This window comes from Salvelinus sp. IW2-2015, linkage group LG33 (assembly GCF_002910315.2).
Source record: "Salvelinus sp. IW2-2015 linkage group LG33, ASM291031v2, whole genome shotgun sequence".
Classification (NCBI taxonomy): domain Eukaryota; kingdom Metazoa; phylum Chordata; class Actinopteri; order Salmoniformes; family Salmonidae; genus Salvelinus; species Salvelinus sp. IW2-2015.
In genome coordinates, this window is record NC_036872.1 from 21,199,665 (window position 1) to 21,225,043 (window position 25,379).

The following is a 25,379-nucleotide window of genomic DNA, read 5'->3' on the forward strand; positions in this document are numbered from 1 at the left end:
GCGAGCAGACGAGCAAAGTAAAAGGGTAATAAACAGGATATGAGTCCAAAACTGAGGTAACCTACCATATTAGATATTTACAGGATGGAATAATTGCATAATAAGCAGCCTGTTGCATGTTTTGAAACAGGATGCTGAAAGTAATGCCACAGTTGGTTAGAAAATGTAACATGTTATTGACCAATGTAATATCTTTCTGCTTTACATGATTTCTCTATTCTGCTAATGCAATATCTTGCATCACTCCAAATGGTTGTCTTTTGTGATTTAGAGTTAATCTTTGAAATGGTTGTCATTCTGCATCACATGTGGTTACTCTTCAATCATTGTGGTTCCTTAGTTTTGGTGCAATGCTGTTTTTTAAATGTTTCTTCACTGTTGCTCATCATTGGAAATGAGTACTTGTAAGTTTGGCAGATTTCAATAAAATTGACTTTGAAAAAGCATAACTGCATCCTCATTCCTCACCTTTTAAATGAGTTCCTTAATTTAGCTGAAACCTGCTAAAAGTGAGTGACTCATGCTCACTGGGAATTCAATAAGACTATCAGGTTTAAGATTCACCCATTCCATGAGCAAAGTTATACACTACCACCCTCTAGTGGTCATCTACACATCCATTTACAAAGGGAGAGGAGGGTTTTTGTGTATCTCTAAAGTTAGCAAAAAAGAAATTGTATTTCATTCATTCAACATCATGGTGATAAGTGATTACAATGTGTACAAATCAGTACCTTTAGATTGTTAGCATACAAAACCATGTTTATTTAAATCTCTATTCTAAACAAACCCTTGATTCCCTTAGGCATACATACATTTCTTACAGCCAACTTACATATATAAATCCAGTTTTATTTAACTACAATTCACTTGGTCAGGGTTTACAAAAGCAGCCCAATTTAGATATTTCACTAATTTGTCCATTGACCAATCACATCAGAAAAATATACATTTAGCAGAGCAATTAGGGTTAAATGCCTTGCTCAAGGGCACAGACAGATTTTACCTAGTCAGCTCGGGGATTTGAAACATGTCTTACTGGTCCAACGCTCTTAACCGCTAGGCTACCTGATGTGATTGGTCAAGACGAATGTGGGAAAAATATCATAATTGGGTTGCCTGTGTAAACAGAGCCTTTTTAGTAAATTGTACAATGTCTTTGACAGAGAGCAGAGCTCCATTGAGTACACACCAGGTTCATGCTGTCCAATCAGAGTTGAGATTCTGGAGCGCATACAGAGCTCTGTGTTGAGTGGTCCTTAACAAGCACCAGGTACAAGTCTGGTTCTAAAAAGGTGTGCTGCATGTAAAAACACTACTCATCCTATAACAAACTCCAAATCAGTCAACAGCTCCAAATCATAATACAATTTTAAATCTGTCCATGTGCACGTGGACAAAAACAAATTCAGAGTTAATTTAGTGGATAAAAAACATTTTGTTAATTGTAAGAAAATCTATACACTACCATGTCCACCCTCTACAGTAACTTTACATTAGTAGATGCCCCACGAACCACAAACCAAATGACAATAAGACTAAAGGATGATTACTGTTAACGGTTGTAGAGTGGATCTGATGCCATCAGTGAAGCTTGGAAGTTCTCTAAAATTAAGGTCACATTTCAAGTTGAATCACTGTTTGACGAGGATTTTCCTGGTCAGTGAGCTCATAACATTCCTTTGACACAGCTCCACATATTTCTCTGACTGGTGTGACAGTGTGTGGCCTCCTCAGAGAGTGCTTGTTTGGTCCCTGCTGTGCTCTTCACACCAAAGGGGTATCCTACAAAGCAAGCTAAATCTACTTAGCGTTTTCTAAAGCTAACTAGTTTCAGTTAGCTTCACATTCCAGCTCAGGCTTCATCCYTACTATGACGGTGGATATTGCTTGTCCGCCTGCCACTAACTCTAGCAGAATTATAACTGCGAGTGCATGTTGCACATGGCTAGTTGAATGCTGAACTCTTCATTGCGACAATGCTAAAACTTCGATTTCATTTGTGCTATAGTCAAACWAAAATAAAAGTTATCTTGCAAATTCAGCAGGCTATGGTATATTTATTACTTATCGTTAATGCAGACTTTGGTGTGRGTATCAATGCACAACCGTCTTTCCCCACTCCTATCGATAAAATAACTGCATTAAGTCATACAAAAGTGGTACTGTGCTGGAAAATGTAAATGCATTCCGTCAATAATAAATGTGATATATTTTAATCAGTCGTCTTCCTCCAATTGAAAGGGATGACGATGCAGTCCTCAACGCGTGGCTCAGTCATTTCAGGGTAAGCAGAGTTACCTGAATTAGCCTGCCCCGGAAAAGGTTAGTTCTGAAGGATTCATTGTCATTGAAATTTACCTGGATAAAAGGTGAATCACCTTCGTATGACCGGTTATTCCGAGTTGACCAAAGTAACCTCGCTAACTACTCAAATAGGATACCCCTCTGTAGGAGGGTACCGCTTCGTAGGATACCCCTCTGTCCTCCTGTTGGTAAACAAACTTCACTCCAAATGCTCTGCCCTGGGTTAACTCCGTCAATCAGCTAGTCTGTCGCACATCTCTATTTTCACTGCTGCTGCCTGCCGAGCGAGTCTTCTCTCCACAATCCACACATAGCACTACAACTTAAGACCCACCCGACGAGATAAAAACAGTCAGTGAAAAACACAACAGCTTTCACATGAGGATTGATATTAAATTGTCTCGATAAAATAAGGAATCATATTGAGAGAGCAGAGAACCAACCACATAACAGGATCTGATAGCATGGTAAACAGATGTGTAAAACCCTGCATGTCCTGGTGTGTGCAAAAAAAAAACGATTTTAAAAATGTAACAGGACAAAAATAAATACCAAACACCTCTAGTCTTCTCATTGAAATGTGTCTCCTCCCTTGTCTCCAGTCTACACACACTGCAGTTCCTTGGTGCTCTCAGAGCTGTATGGTCACTCACACACATCCACTACAGACCATATCAAAATAACACACAGAGAGAGGAGCTTGGTCCAGCTAGCTCAGGTTATCCAGTTCCCAGATGGCATGAGTTAGGTTTGTCTTCCCCACTCCTCCTCCAGCTGTGTTAGTGCAGTCCAGGCTGTGGTCTTGGAGGGAGGGCTTGGGGATCCAGAGGGGCAGGCGTCTGCTAGGTGCAATTGTCAGCCAGGCTGGACTCCTCTGGAGGGGCTGGAGTTGGGACTGTGCTCTGGGGAGCTGGGAGTGAGGAGCTTTCTTTTGGAGGGTGGAGTCGACACAGTTTCTGGTGCAGCTCTTCCAGTTCGGCTGGTAGACGGATGCCCATCTCCTGGTTAAGGAACAGGGCCTCGAAACAGTCCTCCAGCTTCTGGAAGGCAGGCCTGGGGAGGGAGTGGGGGGAGATACAGGGGGGTGAGAGGTTACAACCAGGAAGGAAGGTCATGGTGTGAGGGAACATGAGGGAGCAATCTGCCTTCTGAGACGGAGATGCTATCTGGTTCTGAAGAGTGTTCAGTTTTTCCACTTGCTTTTGTGGCTCTAGAGMGCAGAGAATAGCCTGGATAATGTCTCATGGGGAGGCAGGGGAAAACTTTCCCACATGTGGCCGTTCAGCTCAGTTACAAACACTGCTTTCTGTTCCATGTGCTACCCCTCACCCCCTCTCTGTTATCTTCCTCCCTGGTCTCTCTCTCTCTCTACCTTTGTTCTCACTGTTACTTTGAGCCTTCAATTACAGAATGTTTTGTATACATGCCTACTACAGCTATGTTGTCACTACACTGACTTGTTTATCAAAGTAATACATTCAACTGTAATACATTACTCAGCATCTTAAGCCATCAGCCACTGTATAAAACAATTGTCTCAACTCACCTGTTTTCAGGGATGAGGTCACAACAAGCCACAGCCAATGGGAAGAAAGCTGGTGGGCAGTTGTCAGGGAGAAACTTCTCCATGAACTTGTCTACATTCAGGCCAAAGTCATAGGTCCTGGGAAGGCACTCTGGGTCTGCATTCACCTGCCCAATAATCTACAATAACAGAGAGAGTTAAAAATGAATATACACTCCAGATTGCAGTATCTGACCAACACTGTGGACAAATCAAACAAAATAAATGATACTGAAGCAATATTAGCGCAATTTCCAAACACAACAAGTATCCTCCATTTCAACATATAGCCCATAGCCTAATTATGTGAGTAAATATAAAAAGCAGGCCTTTAAAATGGTATTCTTACCTCACAAAGCACAATCCCAAAGGAGAAAATGTCCACCTTTTCATCATAGCGTTTACCTGAGGATGACAAAATGGACAGTTAATTAACAGGCCAGCATACAATGAATGAAGAAGTGTTAAAGTGAATGATACATGTGATCCACAGCTCCAAGCTAGGTCCTCCTGCTCTGCTCACCATTCAGCATCTCTGGAGCCATCCAGTAGGGGTTCCCCACCACCGTGTAGCGCTTCTTACGGTCAATGCGCCTGAACACCCTCTTCTTATTGACCAGTTTCTCAGGGGGAGGTTGCTTGACCTCCTCCACCATGAGCCGGGATAGGCCGAAGTCTGCCACCACCACTGTGTTGTCCTGAGGGAGGTCAAGGGTTAGAGGTCAATAGAATATGACGTGGCAATGTAAGAGTGCCAGGTGTTTTCTTCAGTCAAGGAGCATTTTACTTAACATACATCAATCAATATGGGTCAAATAACAACAAAAGATAAGATTGTTTCCAAGAGTTGTTGCTTGTGTGTAAAGTCAATGACCAATAAAATTAAATAAATCCCAATGAAGTATGACCAGATGGGTATATCAACTGTAAATAATGTGTGTTGTCTTCCTATATATTTATATATAGGAATACACTGAACTGAGACCGGTATACAGTTATACATAGGTCACTACATGTACATTTTTAATCTGTCTGTGGAAATAACAGACAAGACTCATTACACGTCATGGAGGGGTGCCATACAGTGAAAGCTCTGTAAAGACCTATATAAGCCTGTACTTTATTACTTACACAATATGTTGTTGTGAGTTGTGTTCTGCTGCTAGAATAGAACATAGCTCTACTTGGCCTGTACCAACAAGACTACTCTGTCCCAATCAAAGGCTTCTGTCACAACAACAAAACATGTTCTAGAACACCCTGCCTCCAGGTTAATCTAAAACAAGAACCTACACTACCCACAGTACATCAATCTTTAACAGTTTAGAAGCAAAACACACATTTTMGTATAAGAGAGAAACAATGACTGATTAACGAGAGATAATGAAGTAGGAGTTGTATCTGCATGTGTTTCTGTAAATGGATCAGGAAAACTGAAATGGATCTCTGCTCTTCTATATTCTCCTCTACCTACCTATCTTTGAGTTAGCGTGCCATGTACAATTCAGGATAGGTCACCTACCAGTTTCACCAGGCAGTTGTGAGAGTTAAGATCTCTGTGGATGATGCTCATTGAATGCAAGTAAGCCTGAAATAAGGAAACAATATGAGTCAAACAAACCAATCATCCACAATGGAAGCAAACACAGCATATTAAAAGACAGAAATAGTGCTTTATGCTGCATAGAAAACAATGTAGCTTTAAAACGTCTCCCACTAAGCCTGGCTGATAGAAACTTCATAATTTGACAATGTCTTAAGGGAACAAATAAATMATTTTGTTGCCCTACATACTTGTGTTTCTTTGGAGGGACTGTGGGTTGTAAGGAAAGGGAATCAGAGAAGGAACTGTCAGTATTGAAGTGGTCTCTAGGGAAATGGGAAGGCCTGCCACTCTGTTGGCTAAGACAGACAGTAAGGTATGTGGAACATATGGCTATCCCTAGGTCACTGCAAAGCCACACTCCAGTATGACCCATTGGCAAGAGCAATCCCTGCCTCAATTAATCTGATCTCAGTTCATAGAGTCAGATTCAACCTGAAACCAAGTACTGTACCTTTAAAATGCATTGTGTTTAACTACCACCATACATATTGGAAGCTGCTCCAGCTGAACAAAAAGCAGCCAMTGTCTATATGGACAGTATTTACCCTCCAACAGTAAATATCCCTGGAAGGGGCCAACTCACCATTCCAGAAGCAATGCCTTTGGCGAAACTAACCCTCTGCTCCCATGGAAACTGGTCCTGTAGCAACCCAGGGAAAAATAAACAACAAGAAATGAATAGGTGGGCCCCCGAGTAGCCTTTATGGCTACACAGAATATTGTGGGAGTTCAAAGGAAAGTTACACAAAATCATATAGTGTAACCCACCACTGAAAATCTCAAATCAAATAATTGAAACTCCAGTTCCCTCTGATTGCTGTTGGCCATATGTTTTGTTGGACTGCGGTGTAAATGATCCAATCTGGGAAGTAAGGGTGGTAATAAACTCCTTTGAATTTTCACCTGGGAACACTTGCTCTATTTACTCCCATTACACATCTCTGCTGGTTGACATGCCAGCCAGCCCACCACTGAGCCAACAGCCTTTATCTGAGCAGAGTTTACCTCAGGTCAAGTCAGTCCCAGTCCCACACAGCACAGGCCCTTAAAMGGATACWTTGGGATTGGCAATGTGGCCCTGTATCTACTTTCCCAGAGTCTGATGAACTCATGGATACAATTTTTCTGTCTCTGTGTCCAGTATGAAGGAAGTTACAGGTAGTTWTGTGAGCCAATGCTAACTAGCTTTAGCACAATGTCTAGAAGTCTGACTTCCAGATATTGTGCTTACCTCTAACTTCCTTCATACTTGCCAGACATAAAAATGGTATCCACAAGTTCATCTGACTCTGGGTAAGTAGATAAAGGGCCTCATTGCCAAAATCCCAAAGTATACCTTTAAGGAAAACAGTAACAGCTATTTATTTATAAACTATATTTTGGTGCAGTGGGAGAGAAGAGAGGGTTAAGTGAATTAATTAGCTGAAACGCACCATGTCTCTAATGAAATCCTTCAGTGTGCCTCCCTCAATAAACTCGGTTATTAAATTCAGCCTCTTGTCCTTGTATAGCACGCCGATGAACTTCAACACGTGGGGATGTTCCAGACTCCTCATCACTTTTACCTGGAGAGAGAGATACACTTAAAGCTGCAATCCTTAATGGTGAAACAGCCACGTCCTGTAAACAACCAACACAGTATTTTCTACCTCGGACATCATTGCACGCGCAATAGAAGACCACAATATGTACTGACTTTGTTGTACTGACTTTGTTTTACCATGCTGCGTGACTCTCCTCAACTCGACAACAATAACAATAACAACGGTGGTGGGCAGCCAGTGGCGCCATTTCCCCTTACTGCAGATTCCATCTTTAAAAACTCACCTTTATGCTTTCAATCTGAACTTTAACACCACAGCAATCAATTTCCACATTTTATCTTTGAAAAMAATCTGAAGCTTATTTTTCCCACTGAAGACTGAAGCAAATCCGTAAAGATGAGTGGACTAGACTACTGACCTCCTTTAGAAAGGTCTTCTGCGTCTCCTCATCACAGCGAATCAACTCCTTCATCACCATCACCTCACCAGTGGCTTTGTGGGTTACCTGTCAATGAGGAGAAAAACAAAACACTGACGTCTGTGTGAAGACATGTGAAGGCATGGAGTAGATGTGAGAGATTGAGATGTGTGTGGAAAAAGAGGTTGATTGTTGGGTGAGGAGCTGACCTTGATAGCCTGGCCGAAGAAGCCCTTGCCCAGCACTTCTCCGTGGATGAGGTCACAGGGGCGGAAGATGCGATGGGAYCAGCTGCTGGAGGAGCGCAGGGACTCGGAGCGCCCAATGTCCCGGGTCAGGATAGGGCGTTCCTTAGGGGAGGTTGGCCCAGGGGACTTACAGATGCTGTTGCTACGCCTTCCATTTACAGAGAGGGACAATTGTCAATTAGACATACGTAGATCAAGATATACTGGAACAAAATATAAATAACTTTGTATCTCTCCATTTCTGCCCCCAARGATTAGACTCTCCTAAGGTCGGCTGGTTCAGCTGTACCTTAGAGACCTCCTCTTTAGGGTGCCGTCATCCACCACGTCTGTTCTCTCCAGAACACTGTTAGAGGGCGAAGAAAGGCGCATGCGGGAGGTGGCGGGGACCCCCAAGCGGTTTTGCGAGGACCCCAGTCTGAGCCTGTCCAACCGCTGCCTGACTGGATCATACTCTATGAGCAGCTGCAGTGTCTGACTGGTCCTATGGATGAGATCCTCCACCTGAAAACACCAATGAAAATACATAATCTGCTTGGACAAAGTCCTCTCTGACATAGTAACATGAGCACGCAACACTAATGAGAGTGGTATTGGTATAAGGCCCATAGAACACGGGATGGAATTAGAAGAACTAGGCAGGGTTRCAATGAGAACAGGTTCCTGATTCCTGACCACCCAAAGAGCTATCAAATTGACTTATACAACATGACTTGAATGGAGCCAAAGAATTTTKATTCGAACGCACCTTGTGGCAAACAGGAAAGGTGGGAACTAAAATGAGATCAGTGAATGCACCATTGGAATGCACATGGTTTGGTAAGGTGGTGTGGTGAGATTGTGTTGAGTCCTTCCAGATGCCATCCTCCCCAACTAAAGAATGTTTAACTTAAGGAAGAATGGACAGAATGCAAAGATCACGTTCTGTCTTCTATCCACTTCATTTTAGAACATGGCTATGGGCACAGCCAAACAATGGAAGTGATGGATTTGACTTCCGCTTTACTTACCTACTACAGCGGGCCGGTGGCAAACTTGCTAGAGTAAATTATTTGAAGGAGTCAAATGATAGAGTATAAAAGTAAAGTAAACAAGTGTAATTGTATATGTAGCCTATTTAATTCACGTTCGCTAATGTTAGCTAGACCTACTAGTAGTTCTGTTGTGATAATTACGTTAGTGGTGTTGTTTAAGAGTTAAGGGCCATCCACCAAGCCAATAACGATAACTATAATGAGAAATTATAGGCTACATAACTATAAAACGTTGGTGAGCCTGTACAGGAAAGTTTATCATTCTATAGTCCTGCACCTGTTAATCAACTGATCAACGCATCCTATTGCACACTGCCTATTAATAAGGGGGTAACACAAAACCATTCATGAGGTCTCTAACGCACAGATACTGGTTCACACCATTCAGTGCTGTCAAGGTGTGTTTTGTCAGTGACAACTGCAAATAATACTTCAATGTACATGTAGGCCTAACAAAAAAATAATATAACCTGTATTTAAATGTAGCAATTCGACAACAAACGGCATTTATRCTGAGCATCTTTTACAGCATGTCATTGACTAATTGCTCAAGTGGTTTGCAAGTGATTTCGGTTTTTCTAACGGTTGTCAATTCCTTTGGGTCTTCTTTTTCACTGTGCTCAACTAGGCTATGCCTGTGCAACTACACTATATATACACGAAAGTTTGTGGACACCCCTTCAAATGAGTGGATTCGACTATTTCAGCCACACCCGTTGCTGACAGGTGTATAKAATTCAGCACAGCCATGCAATCTCCATAGACAAACATTGGCAGTAGAATGGCCTTACTAAAGAGCTCAGTGACTTTCAACATAGCACCGTCATAAAATGCCACCTTTCCAACAAGTCAGTTCGTCAAATGTCTGCCTTGCCCCGGTCAACTGTAAGTCCTGTTATTGTGAAGTGGAAACGTCTAGGAGCAACAATGGCTCAGCTGCAAAGTGGTAGGCCACAAAAGCTCACAGAACGGGACCGCCGAGTGCTGAAGCGTCTGTCCTCAGTTGCAACACTCACTACTGAGTCCCAAACTGACTCTAGAAGCAAAGTTCGCACAAGAACTGTTCATCGGGAGCTTCAGGAAATGGGTTTCCATGGCCGAACAGCCGCACACAAGTCTAAGATCACCATGCGCAATGCCAAGCGTCGGCTGGAGTGATGTAAAGCTCGCTGCCATTGGACTCTGGTGCGGTGGAAACGCGTTCTCTGGCGGGATGAATCACGCTTCACCATCTGGCAGTCCGACATACGAATCTGGGTTTGGCGGATGCCAAAACAACGCTTCCTGCCTCAATGCATAGTGCCAACTGTAAAGTTTGGTGGCAGAGGAATAATGGTCTGGTGCTGTTTTTCATGGTTCGGGCTAGGCCCCTTAGTACRAGTGAAGGGAAATCAACGCTACAGCATACAATGACATTCTAGACGATTCTGTGCTTCCAACTTTGTGGCAACAGTTTGGAGAAGGCCCTTTCCTGTTTCAGCATGACCATGCCCTCATGCACAAAGCGAGGTCCATACAGAAATGGTTTGTATCGATCAGTGTGGAAGAACATGACTGGCCTGCAACAGAACCCTGACCTCAACCCCATCGAACACCTTTGGGATGAATTGGAACGCCGACTGCGAGCCAGGCCTAATTGCCCAACATCAGTGCCCGACCTCACTAATGCTCGTGGCRGYATGGAAGCAAGTCCCCACAGCAATGTTCCAACATCTAGAGGAAAGCCATCCCAGAAGAGTGGAAGCTGTTATAGCAGTAAAAGGGGGACCAACATCTAGACCAACATCTATGTTAATGCCCATGATTCTGGAATGAGATGTTCAACTTTTGGTCATGTAGTGTATTTGCAATGCATCAGTGAAACAATGTTATCATTACCGGCCCAAAACAACCACACTAATGCACTTTCTCTCCTCAACTTTCCCCGAAATGCATTTTCTATGCTGTACGCCTGTTTTACATTCAGCAATTTGTAAAAGCAAGTCTGCTTCTTTCCCTGAATCGGTTATTGGGCTTAGTATTAAAAAGTATTTTTTTAAARGTCCTATAGCTTTTGTAGCCTATAGCTTTCCTGGGATTTCAAGAGAAGAGGAATGGCCTATTGTGGAGAGGCGTACGTAGCCTATAGCCTGTTGCGCACGGGAACAGCCGGAAGAGAGAGGGTAGTGATGTGTAGCTGAGGTAAGAAGCTAAATAKTAGCTTGATATTAGGCCATTCATTAACTAAATATTAGGCCTATAGGCAAAATAATTACCTGTCAWAGTGTAAGWAAAYAAAGRTAACAGATGATGAAATAGAAAATCTGTAGTGCGTTCCTCCAGGCTGCGCTCTGTGGTCCCTGGGCAGGGCACGCAGAGTTCCACTATTGATTAGGCATAGGCCTACATTTTTAAGACAAGACCATTATTGTACCCGGGCTACAACAACACAGTGCAACAACAAATGTATTGTCATTCTCAAGTGAATATACAATTATTATCCATAGGTTGTAAACMGCAGTGATGTTGGCAAATTTGAATAACCGCTTAAACGTCCTGTTTTGTTTCATGCCAAAATAACTGCATAGGTCTACAGCCTAGGCCTGATTATGAAACAATATGGATCAGTTTGGGTCTATTCTCCACAGTTTAGAAGCACAAGAAAGGTACATTAGCAGGCCYCTCATATGGTGTATTTTGTCAYGATGTAGCCTATCGATGTTAAGATAGGCCTACTATAAGAAAATATGTGATTCTCCTTTCAAACTCCCCGGGCCGCTAGTGCTGTAGCCTATTTTACATTCAGCAAGCAAGAGCAAGCGCGCATCTCTCCTCCTATAGGCTATAAGTAGGCAAAAAAAGACTAAAATAAGTGTTCAACAACATTTTGTAGTCTGCTTTTTCCTGGGACTTCACAAGATGTAAGAGGAATAGCCGTGGCAGCGGAGAGGCCAGGTGCGTAATTGTGCAACAGAACAAAGGCTAGAAATGTAGCCTATAGCATAAGTAGAAGCGTATGCATATTATACCATAATTCATGAGCTCAATGTTAGGCTTAGTGCCGCAGTGAATATGTCCTGTCAATTTACACAGCGAAATAAAAMAAGTTGATCCTGAAGCTGATCCCGAAGCTGTGCTGTGTGCTCCCTCCCAGTCCCTGGGAACGAAGCTGGAAAAGCTACATTATGTTTCAGTTTTATAGGGACAAGAAATATCTTACCTAGGCTACAACATCAGAATGTAATGAAMAATATTATTATTGTTTTCAAGTGAGTACAAAACTCTAGTCTAGGCTGTAAACTGCAGTGAAAAGCATATGTKATTTGAATAACCAGTCAAACGCCCAGCGTTTTGAATGCATTGCAGTATTCATTTKGAAATAACTGCATTAGCCTGCCTGATTGGGTAACCATTTGGATSAATTATGGGGGGATTTCTCTGCAGTTTAGTCTACAAGGTCCAGACACATAAGGCCAGTGATCTATTGTATTTTGTCAGGATGTTTCGGCTAACAGAAACATGCTAATGCAGGGATTTCTAGTGGCGCACAAATGAATTATGAATAATGTGCGAGCGAGCGGGAAGTTGTATCCATAGTTTCTGCGTTTGGCTTCCGTGTTTTAAAAGTGTTTGAAAATGAGGTGCATWGTAGAGCAACGGTCACAAATACTTATGTAATAGTCAAACTTATAAAACACCACTGGGTTACTACTGAATAGAGACTACATTTCATTGCTTTATTCAAACTACTGAATGTTAATTATGCAGRTAACCACGTAAAACGTCAGTGAATGGTGAACAACGGGATCATGCAASTCACCTCTTCCTCCACCAGTGTCCCCACTGGAAAACCGTTGATCTCCAGGATCCGGTCACCAACGTGGATGGCATTCCGAACCTCCGGGCTGATATGCATCCCTCTGACTCTGAGAGAAATACAGCACAAATACATGTCTGTCAGAAGCACCAGTATCAGCATGAACTATGACCTGAGTTCATACAGGTCTATCAGAAGAGAGCTGGTTCTATTGACTAATCAGCAGTGAGCACCTAGACAATACAGAGGTYGGTGTGTCTGACTGTCCACAACATCAAGTACATCAATCAACTAATGAGCAACTCCTTTGGCCGAGTCCGGATCAAGACTATAATAACGCCACCAAAGTAAAGAGACATGGGATTTAACATCCAGGTTACATAGTCTTATTGGTGATGTGGGACGGCAGGGTAGCCTAGTGGTTAGAGCGTTGGACTAGTAACCGAAAGGTTGCAAGTTCAAATCCCCGAGCTGACAAGGTACAAATCTGTCGTTCTGCCCCTGAACAGGCAGTTAACCCGCTGTTCCTAGGCCGTCATTGAAAATAAGAATTTGTTCTTAACCGACTTGCCTAGTTAAATAGATATAGATTCACTGGCTGTGAGTGACAGTTAAATCCACTCACTCTTTGACTTGCACGCTAGCCAAGCCGCTGGCCGCGTCCCCTATGACAGAGACAGAAAAGCCCCTCTTGCTGTTGGTGGCAGAGGGCATGGAGATGAGGGTGACCGTGTGAGGCAGAGAGTCCAGGGACGAGTCGGCCGAACGCTTCTCCAACACGGGTGCCAGGACTACCTGCTTATAGCACTTCCCACTGAGAGGAAGAGGGAGAGAAGAAGGAAGTGGGGCAGTGTTGTGGATAATGTTATTAAAGTGTTCATCAACGTGTTCTACTTCACCTATGTCATCTGTCTGTACATTGTTTCAAAACAATTGCCCTTTGGGAACAGTAAAGTTTTATTGTAGAAAAATATGTAGAGAAGGAGAGAGCAGGTYTGGCGAGAGTCAGGTGTGACAGACAACAGATTCATCAGAAATAGAGCGATGCTGCCTGTTTCCAATAATATAAATCACATTCCCTAAACTGCCTCTATCAACATCAGACTAAACAAAAGAATTGAACAGAATTAAAACAACTCTCACCAGTACAGTTTGGAGCGCTCCACCAGGGCATAGGTGTCCCTGTCCTCGATGACAACTTTGCAGCTCAGACACACAAAGCARTCTGGGTGATACTTGTATTCTCCGGCCACCTGGAAGAACAGATACAGGTGGTTTGTCTTTCCCATGGCTTTCCAGCTTCATGGAGAGAACTGTGCTGTGTGCTGTTCTGTACTGTCCGGTGTTGTGTGCTAGATGGTGTTGTGTTCTGTGTGCTGTCCTCCTCTCTTTGTGGCAGTGACACAGTCAGTAACAGCTGCTCCACTCTGAACCTATCTGGAATATGGTATGATGTAATCCACCTCCCTGGGACCCAAGCCCTGCCTTCTCTAATCACAGCCTCTCACTGACGCTCTCTCTTTTCACACATTAACAAACTCTGAAAGAAAGTCTGGTTCTCTCACGCATGTGCAACAGCTTACTCATTCACATGTTACTTCTCTATAACTTACACACTCCTAATCTATTGGTCTTGCTCTCATGCTAAATTAGACAAAGTATCCACCTCCTGAAGCAAGTGACACACACACACTCCTACACACATGGTATGTGCCATAGAGGAGGTTCAGAGGCCACTTCATGTGGGTTTGAACTTCATTCCTGGATCTGAAGTGATCATGTGATGTTAAGGCTGGGCYGGCAGCTGGAAAATCTAAAATGTGCTCCTGTACATGAGGCCTGGAGAGATAATCTATTTTAACCAGTCAGTGTTAACAGACTTCAATTTCATTGGAGTCTTAAGTCTACAACAACAACAACAAAAGAGCTGCAATGCCTTCTAAAGCTTGAATTCAATTTTGGTTAGAGATTTTGTCTCAAGACCTAAGCTCCTCACCAGATCATTTAAAAACAGGATCATTTCTAAAGAATGTGAATATATTAATGAAAACCTGTAGTCTTTGAAGTGGGATAATATGTTCCATTCTCCCCAGCTCTTCATTGTAGGCTGCTATGAGCAAAAGTGTTGGGAAAGGATCTTGTTGCTGGTCCAGGAGGCACTAGGATTAGGCTGAGTGATGTAAGCCATGTGTGCGTCTGTGGCTGTGACTCCCTCCCTCCAGGCTGAAGCATTACCACACTGACCCCAGTCAGAAACAGCCTGAAGGAACCCCAGCTAGACACACACAGCTGTGTCATAGTCCATAGGTGGCTGTGTGTGTGCAGACTCTCTCGGCAAGGGGAGGCTAGTGTGTGTGTGGAGCTGGTATAATTTGAGAGGATTTACAACTGTCAAGAACTGTAAAACATCTCCACAGCCACAGAGAAAAGTAGGCAAACTGAAATGAAATGCCATGTGACGATCTCCTCATCAGAGAACAAAATGGCATTTGGTGCCATAGCCTGCCCCACAAACACACAACAGCTTCTAAGTTAGCTGCATGCTCCACACTACTCTCCTCTCCTGAGAGACCCAACAGCTTTAGTAGCTGCATGCTCCACACTACTCTCCTCTCCTGAGAGACCCAACAGCTTTAAGTAGCTGCATGCTCCACACTACTCTCCTCTCCTGAGACCCAACAGCTTTAAGTAGCTGCATGTCTCCACTACTCTCCTCCCTGAGACCCAACAGCTTTAAGTAGCTGCATGCTCCACAATACCTCCTCTTCTCTGAAGACCAACAGCTTTAAGTAGCTGCATGCTCCACACTACTCTCTTCTCCTGAGACCCAACAGCTTTAAGTAGCTGCATGCTCCACACTACTCTCCTCCCTGAGACCCAAACGCTTTAAGTAGCTGCATGCTCCACATACTCTCTTCTCCTGAGACCCAACAGCTTTAAGTAGCTGCATGCTCCACACTACTCTCCTCTCCTGAGACCCAACACTTTAAGTAGCTGCATGCTCCACACTACTCTCCTCTCCTGAGACCCAACAGCTTTAAGTAGCTGCATGCTCCACACTACTCTCCTCCCTGAGACCCAACAGCTTTAAGTAGCTGCATGCTCCACAATACTCTCCTCTCCTGAGACCCAACAGCTTTAAGTAGCTGCATGCTCCACACTACTCTCCTCTCCTGAGACCCAACAGCTTTAAGTAGCTGCATGCTCCCACACTACTCTCCTCTCCTGAGAGACCCAACAGCTTTAAGTAGCTGCATGCTCCACACTACTCTCCTCTCCTGAGAACCCAACAGCTTTAAGTAGCTGCATGCTCCACACTACTCTCTTCTCCTGAGACCCAACAGCTTTAAGTAGCTGCATGCTCCACACTACTCTCTTCTCCTGAGACCCAACAGCTTTAAGTTGCTGCATCGCTCCACACTACTCTCCTCTCCTGAGACCCAACAGCTTTAAGTTGCTGCATGCTCCACACTACTCTCCTCTCCTGAGACCCAACAGCTTTAAGTAGCTGCATGCTCCACACTACTCTCCTGAGACCCAACAGTTTAAGTAGCTGCATGCTCCACACTACTCTCCTCTCCTGAGAGACCCAACAGCTTAAGTAGCTGCATGCTCACACTACTCTCCTCTCCCGGAGAGACCCAACAGCTTTAAGTAGCTGCATGCTCCACACTACTCTCCTCTCCTGAGAGACCCAACACTTTAAGTAGCTGCATGCTCCACACTACTCTCCTCCTGAAGAAGACCCAACAGCTTTAAGTAGCTGCATGCTCCACACTACTCTCCTCTCCTCTCCTGAGAGACCCAACAGCTTTAAGTTGCTGCATGCTCCACACTACTCTCCTCTCCTCTCCTGAGAGACCCAACAGCTTTAAGTAGCTGCATGCTCCACACTACTCTCCTGAGAGACCCAACATTTAACGCAGTGTTGGTTCGGCTGCAGGGTAAGAGAAGGCTGCCAATTCAACCCTGCCAGAAATACTTGGCACTTCGCGTACAGAGCCAATGTGTCCAAAACCAAATAGAAAGGCCCATTATGTGTTTTGCTTACTGGCAAACTTCAGGTTAAAAAAAATACTTCATTTTGGGGTCCACTTTAATCCAGTTAAAGAGAAATGACCCTTTTGTGACRAGCAATTGTTTGTGTTTTCAGCAGTTCTAGTTGTATTTAGACCTGGTTTAATAGGGACCATAACACTGTTCAAATTAAGTTCCATTAAAAAGCACAGCACTCCAACCCCATGCATGGGAATTCCATAGCACTGATGAAACAAGAAGAAAGCTAACCAATATTCAGCCTTCAGCTACACTTTAATAGCATAACCATGAGCTCATGATCTAATCCTGAAAGATGAACATTGATTTGACAAACGCAGTCGAGCCAAACATTCTTACCTTCCCTTAATAACAGATACTTGATCTTTCAAAAACTGTCTCCAATAAACACTGTGGTGGTCTGGTGGCAGACTGGCCGTGCAGTGTGGGTAGTATCTGTTGCCTTTCCACCGCAGTGCACTGAATCAGGTGATGGACTGGTTCCAAAACCACTCCACGTTCTCCATTTCCCCCCAAAGTTCACTATGTGCTGGGGGAAGTGAACTGTGGAGACTGTACAGAGGAGAACTGAGCGGGGCCATGACGGGGGAACCTAACTAACACACAGACACAGAGAGAAGGACCATGCTGGGGGAACCTAACTAACAGAGAGAGAAGCATCCACGATGGGGGAACCTAACTAACACTGACACACACATTGTGCTGGGGGACCTAATTAACCCAGACACACACATTGTGCTGGGGGACCTAACTAACACAGACACACACATTGTGCTGGGGGACCTAATTAACACAGACACACACATTGTGCTGGGGGACCTAACTAACACAGACACAGAGAGAAGGTTCAGGTCCAGTCTGCCATCTTTTAAAGCAACCAGGATGCAGAGCATGGTTGCTCTGTGTGGATGATTACTGCTGTGCCAGTGCCCAGCCCCCATGACCTCTCCTGTACATAAGTATTGACCTCAATCACCAAGGAGATGTGTGTTACAACATAGGGCTTCAACCTTCCCTCTAGGGATTCTGCTGAAAGTTGAGGAGAGGGGGAAAAGTTGGTAAAGCTGACAGTTCCCTCATTTGTACACATGGAGAAAAACAGATCCTATTGCTGCACAACCCACTGAGCTCATATCAAAGAACAGTGATTCACTGTGAGTTGGTGTTATCCGAGTGTGGCCCTACACATCTAACCTCTGAATACAATAGTAATCCTGACAGTGAATTATTAATATATTATCTAATGTACAGCTTTGTCTGACTATTCTCCATACCAACACGGTCGTCTTTATGTTCAATGAGATCTAAAAGTGAACCAAGCCTGAAGCCTACTGCATAATAATACCTGATACTCTGGATCCTGGGCCAACCTAAACGGCAACCAGGGTTCTTCTTGCTTTCACACGGTGATAGAACAGACCAGGTGTGCAGAAGCTCCAGGATCACAATCAGACTGGGATATACTGGTATGTGGAAATGACAAACCATAGTCTCAGTGTCTACTGACAGTGAGGTGAGGAGGATGGAGTGGGGTGACTCACCATGGCAGGTCCAGTCATGAGCAGAGAACAGCCGTGACACAGCTCTCCAAACTTCTCCCAGTAGTGTTTACGGCAGTACAGCTTGCCATCCTTCTCATAGTACCAGTTGGTCAGGTGGTCACAGCACTCCGAGCACCTGTGAATGGGAAAAACACTTTACCTCTGCAAGAAATGAAGAGAGAAGAGTGGACATACGGATCCTTTCAGCAGAGACCATATCAAGTGTAGAGCAAGCTGTTTCAAGGTGATTTAGAGGAGAGTCCCCACAAAGCCTGAGTGTATCATTTCAAAGACCTGTTGACAATCTCAAAGGCATGTGTTAGATTTCTGAAAGATTCCTATTGAGCAGAGATTCCCACCACTCAAACAATGGAGAGTCTGGGAGATGACATGCAGATAGAACCAATAAACAATAGACAAAGCTGGAGCAGAATAACTAGAAAAAGATTCTCAAAGAAAACAGCATCTGAAAAAGACAAATACACTGGGGACTTAGTGTGCGATCTAAGTCAGTTAATATTGGAAATACCTTAACCAACACYCAAACAGTTGACCTGTCTGTACACTTTCCCTCAACCAATCCTCTTTACAAAGAAAGTGACGGTGAAAGTATCCCTTAACGAGAGGCACTGGCACTGTAGACACAGCGCAGCAGAAGCCATTCATCATGTGAGAAATTACACTGGTGAACATGATACCTTCCACTCCCATGTTGCACTGGAGTGCAGCGGTTGCTTCAGGCCTTTCTTTAGGATGACGGTATCTACTTGTCTCRGATCGCCAGGGTACGATGTAAAGGAAGTAGGTTACCTTGTTCCTGAGACATGTCACGTCTCGTTGGTGTGATCCATCACAAGGTAGGTAACACTGTGAAGAGAGTGACTACACACACACACAATGTCTACATGAGGGCTGTGGTTTCCCAGAAGAATAAAGCGATAAGCAGCAGACCTTGGGAAACGCTGATCATTAACCTTACCTAAATACCAGCAACTAACACCAAAGGCTGCCCTCAGCTCTCCCCATCCACAGCCACATTCCAGCATCTTAATGTGTTCCAGTTGTTTCTGAGGAGGATGAAGCACCTCTCAGATAGAAACCCTYACAACCCTCTACACAGCCTGGTGGAGGGGGGGGGAATCAACAAAAAATGTGGTGAATGCACTAATTTGTCTGAATTTATAGTTGAGAAATGCTTGATTTGATTAGGTTGTTGTTCAAAAACCTTCATTTTTCACAAAACAATTCTGCCACCACACCTCTACTCCAGAGCTGATTGATCCATATCCTTGACTGGAGAGAAACTTGGCAAATCAGGCAGAAATGTATGGCTTCAACAATAGAGACGGAATGTTCATAGAGTTAGGAATGCTGGAGTTGCCGAGAGATCAGGGAGCACCTGCAGGCTATGAGGATGAATGAAGTCTAAGTGAGACCCCTTAAATGAGACCCCTTGACTGGAGGACACTCGGTAAACTGGCAGCAGAAAAACATTGAGGTAACAGTCTTAACAAATATGCCAAGCAGCTGCCTGTCTGGGGTATTGGGGTAGTTTTTCCCTTTATAAAGCACCAGAACATCCCAGTGCTAGCCTGGGTCTGTGGGCGGGGCTKATTTTTATTTTATTTAACTAGGCAAGTCAGTTAAGAACAAATTCTTATTTACAATGATGGCCTACCCAGGATCAAACCAGGGTCTGTAGTGACGCCTCTAGCACCGCAATGCAGTGCCTTCGACTGCTGCGCCACTATGGATCACAGTTCTCTTAACCTGCAGTAGAGTTGATTCTGGCTCATCAGCGTTTGGAGAGAAAATCCACTCCTGGAGATTAGGCAGGTCAATTCCCGTTTACAATGGTTCATTCTAACACAACACTTATTACTGGTAACTTGGACAAAATCTTATGGAGGTGGTTCATGGCTTCTGGTACATTGTGTGAGAAAACCAATGCTCCAAAAACATGCAGCCTACARACACACACAGAGAGATTAAAGCAAGAATAGGTAAGCAGGAAAAGAGTGAAAATGTTATTTCCAGGCCTTCCCGTGCACACAGCCTGGTGTCATAGACTAGACGTAACATAGCAAATGTAAATCCAGGACACTCTAATTAGTATGATATGTTAAGTTTGGTATGGTTACATAAGACAGATGGTTACTTAAAGGTGGTCCGGGGTGGATGGTCGGGGTGGATGGGTGGGCGTATAATGCGAAATTATAGCAACTCAAAAGGTTGCGAGTTTGAATCTCATCATCACAGAAAACTTTTGCAACTTTTCAACTACTTACTACTTTTTAGCTAATTTGCATCTACTTAGAATGTTAGCTAACCCTTCCCCTAACCTCAACTCTTATATCAAAGCTTGATGATTCTTTGATTATTTGAATCAGCTATGTAGTACTAGGGCAAAAACCAAAACATGCACCCCTTGGGGTCCCCAGGACCGAGTTTGGGAAACACTGCCTTCACCTTTAAACAAACTCATAAACTTAACCCTAGCCTAGCTAACGTTAGCCAGCTAGCTAGAATTCATAACATATCATACGCTGGGCAAATTCATAGCATATAATACAAATTGTAATTCGAAATGGGTGATGGACATCCACAAATTAATACATACCATACAAAACGTAACATATCATACTAAATGGAGTGTGACGGATTTACGAACAGAATAATACGAAATGCTCRGAGACTAGGTTGGCGCACAGAGTGATGGTGTGGAAAAGCAGAGGGGTGCAGAAAGGCTGTCCAGATAAAGATCACATTAGTGAGGGGAGTGCTGTGTGTAATAGGGAACGCTGCKCTCGGACTGGCCTAACGCCCAAATTAGATCCTTTTGTCTGACGGAATGTTGACCAGTCTCTGTACTACTGAGACTGTTTAGTGTGTTAGCCAATCTGTGGTCAGTAGTAGTGCCCTACTCTATGTGATAGTAAACCTGAATATTGCATGTACACTRACGCATGCACTGTATGTGAGTATTTGTGAGCAACCTGTATATCATCATTGTGTGTGTAAAGAGCCAGAGCAAGAACTAGTGGAAGGCCTTTACAAATGCCTTTTGTTTTAGTGTACTAGAATCTCCCAGGCAGGTCYTGCAACTAAAGCTGGTCTTAAACTATGTTTCCATCCAATTGGCGACAGATTTTCATGCAAATATTCTCAAATCTGCATGAAGAAAATATGCACATTTTCCCTCCAGTGGTGTTTCCACCAAACAGACTTGTTYCAGATAAACAAAAATATTTTAAAAATCAGTGCATGATGACAAAGTGCACACAACATGTACTTTTTGGCTTACATTTGTATGTACCCAATAAAAATCTAAWGTTCAATGTGTTTCCATTGCATTTTCAACTCTACCAAKATTTTTCTAATGAAAACGGTTGCCTTAAATAGCTCAAATGTGCCCACTCTGGTCGTGGGACATGCGCTCTAGCCAACAGCTTGCAGATAGTGCAGGTAGGTTGTGTGGGTAGGCTAGTCTACATGATGAGATGATTTTGGATAAGAGTGAGAATATTTGTATTTGTCAAATAGCAGTCAAGCATCGATCATCATAGCATCAGAATAAGACTCTTGATATTTATTGTAAAGGATCATCAAGCTCATCCCCATGCACTTTATGAACACTTAAGTTCATCAGTACTTATTTCATCTGTTGCCTAAAAACTGATTGGTTTCCCGAGTCGTAGCGGGATACATGGACCATATACCATGTCATCCAGTGACTCCAAGTTTGTTTGGATTTGCATAACCCCCCCCCCTCCCCGAACCCCTATCATTTTACATGTCAACTTCAATGGGGTAGGGAGGAAGTCCCAAGGATTCCGGATAGCACGGACCCTTATCTCAGGGTGACTCTGTTGTGCTCCCATGTTACACTACTAGTTTCTGAGAGGGAGAGAAAACCACTCCTCTAATTCTATTGCAAGGAGGTTCCATAGAGAATTCATACTGAAATGTATTCTAAAATGCTGGAAACTGACACTAAGCATTAAGCCTATAGGGAAGCAGTGTTGTGGGAATGGAAACAACACAAACACTAGTTCAAGATGCCGTAGGACTCCCTTTAAGACTACCCAGAAGGCAACCAATGTSAACAGATAGTTACAGTTCTAATCAAACACATCAAGGTTACATAATTGGACCCCACAGACAATTAATGAGGGGATAAGATTGTCAGTATGACTTGAGCCAGAAGGCTTCACTTCTTTTACAGGAATAACATTGACTCATAAAGCACAATCCTTCGGGACAAGCCAGGATCCAGTTTTCCATGGCAAAAACAAAGGACTTTGTGCAGTGTCTGGCGCTGCGGGCCCACGACTCTGAATCGCTGTCTAGGAATGCAGGCACACAACAAACACACTGTCCAGTCTTTACCTWTACGTTTGCCTCACAATGTCAGCTTTACTGGAACAAGGATAACGTCAGCCTTTAACAATGCTGTACAACTTGGAGGAGGTGCAGAGCTCTGTGTGCACAATAGAACAGAGCGGGGGGTAACATGGAAAAGGAAACTACTGTCGTTGCTTTAGAGTTTGACAATGTCCCACATGGAGTGAGAATAATTCTGTATTACAATGACAAAATTAATGAAGTTACCAGAAAATAAGCTAACATTTGAGGAAAAGGAAGATTTTGGGCCAGGGGTTCTGACTGTTGAACTCCAGCCCACTTGGTTTAGCGTCAGTATGGTAGTCTGGATTGGAGTTTTTTTCCAAAGCAGATGCTCCATCTGAAGAGTTAATTTCACAGAAAATGTGTGAGGTGATTTGGGGGTGGCGGGGGGGGGCAAGAGAGAAAGAAGGAGCTAGAAAGAGAGAGAAAGAAGGAGCTAGAGAGAGAAAGTTGCGCAACTGCATCAAGGACTTGGCTTTTGAACTGACACTAGGTGCAGTGGAGCTATAAAAGAGTAAATTATAGAAATACAGAAAGAGACCCAAATACTGGGTTATGTAAGAACATTGTGCTGCTAAAAAGCTTTGCTAGAAATTTGAGTGCTTGGGCAAATTTCAGATGAAAAAATAAGGAACACTCACAAATGGCAAGTCCCTTCTACTCTAGGGAGACATAATCGGAAATARCTCATACTAGGATGCACAATTCAGGTAATCTTAGACTTCATTCATTTATTATATTCAGGGGCAATTCAGAGCTCAAGAAAAACAGCTATACTCTAATCAGTTCTATTCAACTAGTCATTAGTTCTACTCTTTCATTCGTGTTACGTAACCTTGTGTGCTGGATGGGCACAGTGAGTGTCAGAAACACACTCCCTCTCCTCATTATATTAACAAAGCTGCCGTGACTCTGCCCTCAATCCCAGCTTCCCCTCTCACAAAAGCCCTGTGGAGCGCATTGTCATCTTCTAGACCATGACCTGTCCATTCTTGGATTGTCTATCTGAAGCCCCATCGTCAAATCCATAAATTATCTTCAGGTAAAGTAAAACCTGAGTGATTGCATTTCACAAACAGAGCTTTAGAGGAGCTAAATGTTTGTTTGAGCGTCTGTACATGGACAATTCCACAGTGGAGATGCAAAGTTCTGAAAAAATGACGGCACAAACAGGTATTCTGTTTACAAACTTTGCATCTGCACTGTTTTTCAAGTAAATGTGTTTTTGTAAAATATTCAGTGTAAATTGTTAAAAGTAGTCCTTGTGCATAGAGRTGTTTGTTTTGTTGACCTTTGCAATCATTGGTTTTTGTGTGACATAGACATATGAAAAATCTGAGTCTCAGTGTCACTCTGTTAACGTGGAATTGACCACATACAGTGCCGACAAAGTATTCAGACTCCTTGACTTTTTCCACATTGTTACATTACAGCCTTATTCTAAAATGGATTAAATAGTTTTCCCCCCTCCCCATCAATCTACACACAATACCCCACAATGAAAAAGCAAAAACCATTTAGAAATATTTTCAAATGTATAAAAAATACAAAACTGAAATATCACTTTTTTTAAACTAGGCAAGTCAGTTWAAACACATTTTTATTTACAATGACGGCCTAGGAACAGTGGATTAACTGCCTTGTTCAGGGGCAGAACYACAGATTTTTAGCTTGTCAGCTTGGGGATTCAATCTAGCAACCTTTTGGTTACTGGCCCAATGCTCTAACCACTAGGCTACCTGCCGCACRATTTACATACAGTACCAGTCAAGGGTTTTTGGTTATTTTTACTATTCTCTACATTGTAGAATAATAGTGATGACAACACTTTTAAATAACACATATGGAATCATGTAGTAACCAAAAAAGTGCTAAACAAATACAAATATTTWATATTTCAGATTCTTCAAAGTAGCCACCCTTTGCCTTGATGACAACTTTGCACACCTTGGTATTCTCTCAACCAGCTTCATGAGGTAGTCACCTGGAATGCCTTTCAATTAACAGGTCAGCCTTGTTAAAAGTACATTTCTGGGAWTTCTTTCCTTCTTAATGCGTTTGAGCCAATCAAATCAAAGTTTATTTGTCACATGCGCCGAATACAACAGGTGTAGTAGACCTTACAGTGAAATGCTTACTAACCAACAGTGCAAAAAAGGTATTAGGTGAACAATAGGTAAGTAAAGAAATAAAACAACAGTAAAAATACAGGCTATATATACAGTAACGAGGCTATAAAAAGTAGGAGGCTACATACAAACACCGGTTAGTCAGGCTGAATGAGGTAGTATGTACATGTAGATATGGTTAAAGTGGCAATGCATATATGATGAACAGAGAGTAGCAGTAGCATAAAAGAGGGGTTGGTGGGTGGCGGGACACAATCCAGATAGTCCGGTTAGCCAATGTGCGGGAGCACTGGTTGTCGGCCAATTGAGGTAGTATGTACATGAATGTATAGTTAAAGTGACTATGCATATATGATAAACAGAGAGTAGCAGCAGCGTAAAAAGAGGGGTTGGGGGGCACACATGCAAATAGTCCGGGTAGCCATTTGATTACCTGTTCAGGAGTCTTATGGCTTGGGGGTAAAAACTGTTGAGAAGCCTTTTTGTCCTAGACTTGGCACTCAGGTACCGCTTGCCATGCGGTAGTAGAGAGAACAGTCTATGACCTGGGGTGGCTGGGGTCATTGACAATTTTTAGGGCCTTCCTCTGACACCGCCTGGTGTGAGGTCCTGGATGGCAGGCCAGCGTTAGCCCAGTGATGTACTGGGCCGTACGCACTACCCTCTGTAGTGCCTTGCGGTCAGAGGCCGAGCAATTGCCGTACCAGGCAGTGATGCAACCAGTCAGGA

At 43.4% G+C, this 25,379-nt stretch overlaps 1 protein-coding gene across 4 annotated transcripts in view; it reads right to left on the minus strand.

Moving 5' to 3' along the window:
• Positions 1–654: 654 nt before the first annotated feature.
• LOC111957923 (LIM domain kinase 2) overlaps positions 655–25,379 on the minus strand; it is a 34,053-nt gene continuing 9,328 nt past the window's right edge. Inside the window, exons 1-15 of one of the 4 annotated variants that reach the window (XM_023979027.2) lie at positions 18,925–19,205; positions 18,115–18,250; positions 13,661–13,770; positions 13,143–13,331; positions 12,521–12,626; positions 7,977–8,191; positions 7,649–7,835; positions 7,440–7,526; positions 6,911–7,042; positions 6,061–6,117; positions 5,394–5,459; positions 4,395–4,569; positions 4,221–4,276; positions 3,854–4,011; positions 655–3,360 (exon numbers count right to left, since the gene is read on the minus strand). In XM_023979027.2, the coding sequence (XP_023834795.1) occupies positions 3,150–3,360; positions 3,854–4,011; positions 4,221–4,276; positions 4,395–4,569; positions 5,394–5,459; positions 6,061–6,117; positions 6,911–7,042; positions 7,440–7,526; positions 7,649–7,835; positions 7,977–8,191; positions 12,521–12,626; positions 13,143–13,331; positions 13,661–13,770; positions 18,115–18,132 (1,767 nt within the window). In that variant the 5' untranslated portion in view covers positions 18,133–18,250; positions 18,925–19,205 and the 3' untranslated portion in view covers positions 655–3,149. The other 3 variants (XM_023979026.2, XM_023979024.2, XM_023979025.2) reach the window with 3 other exon arrangements.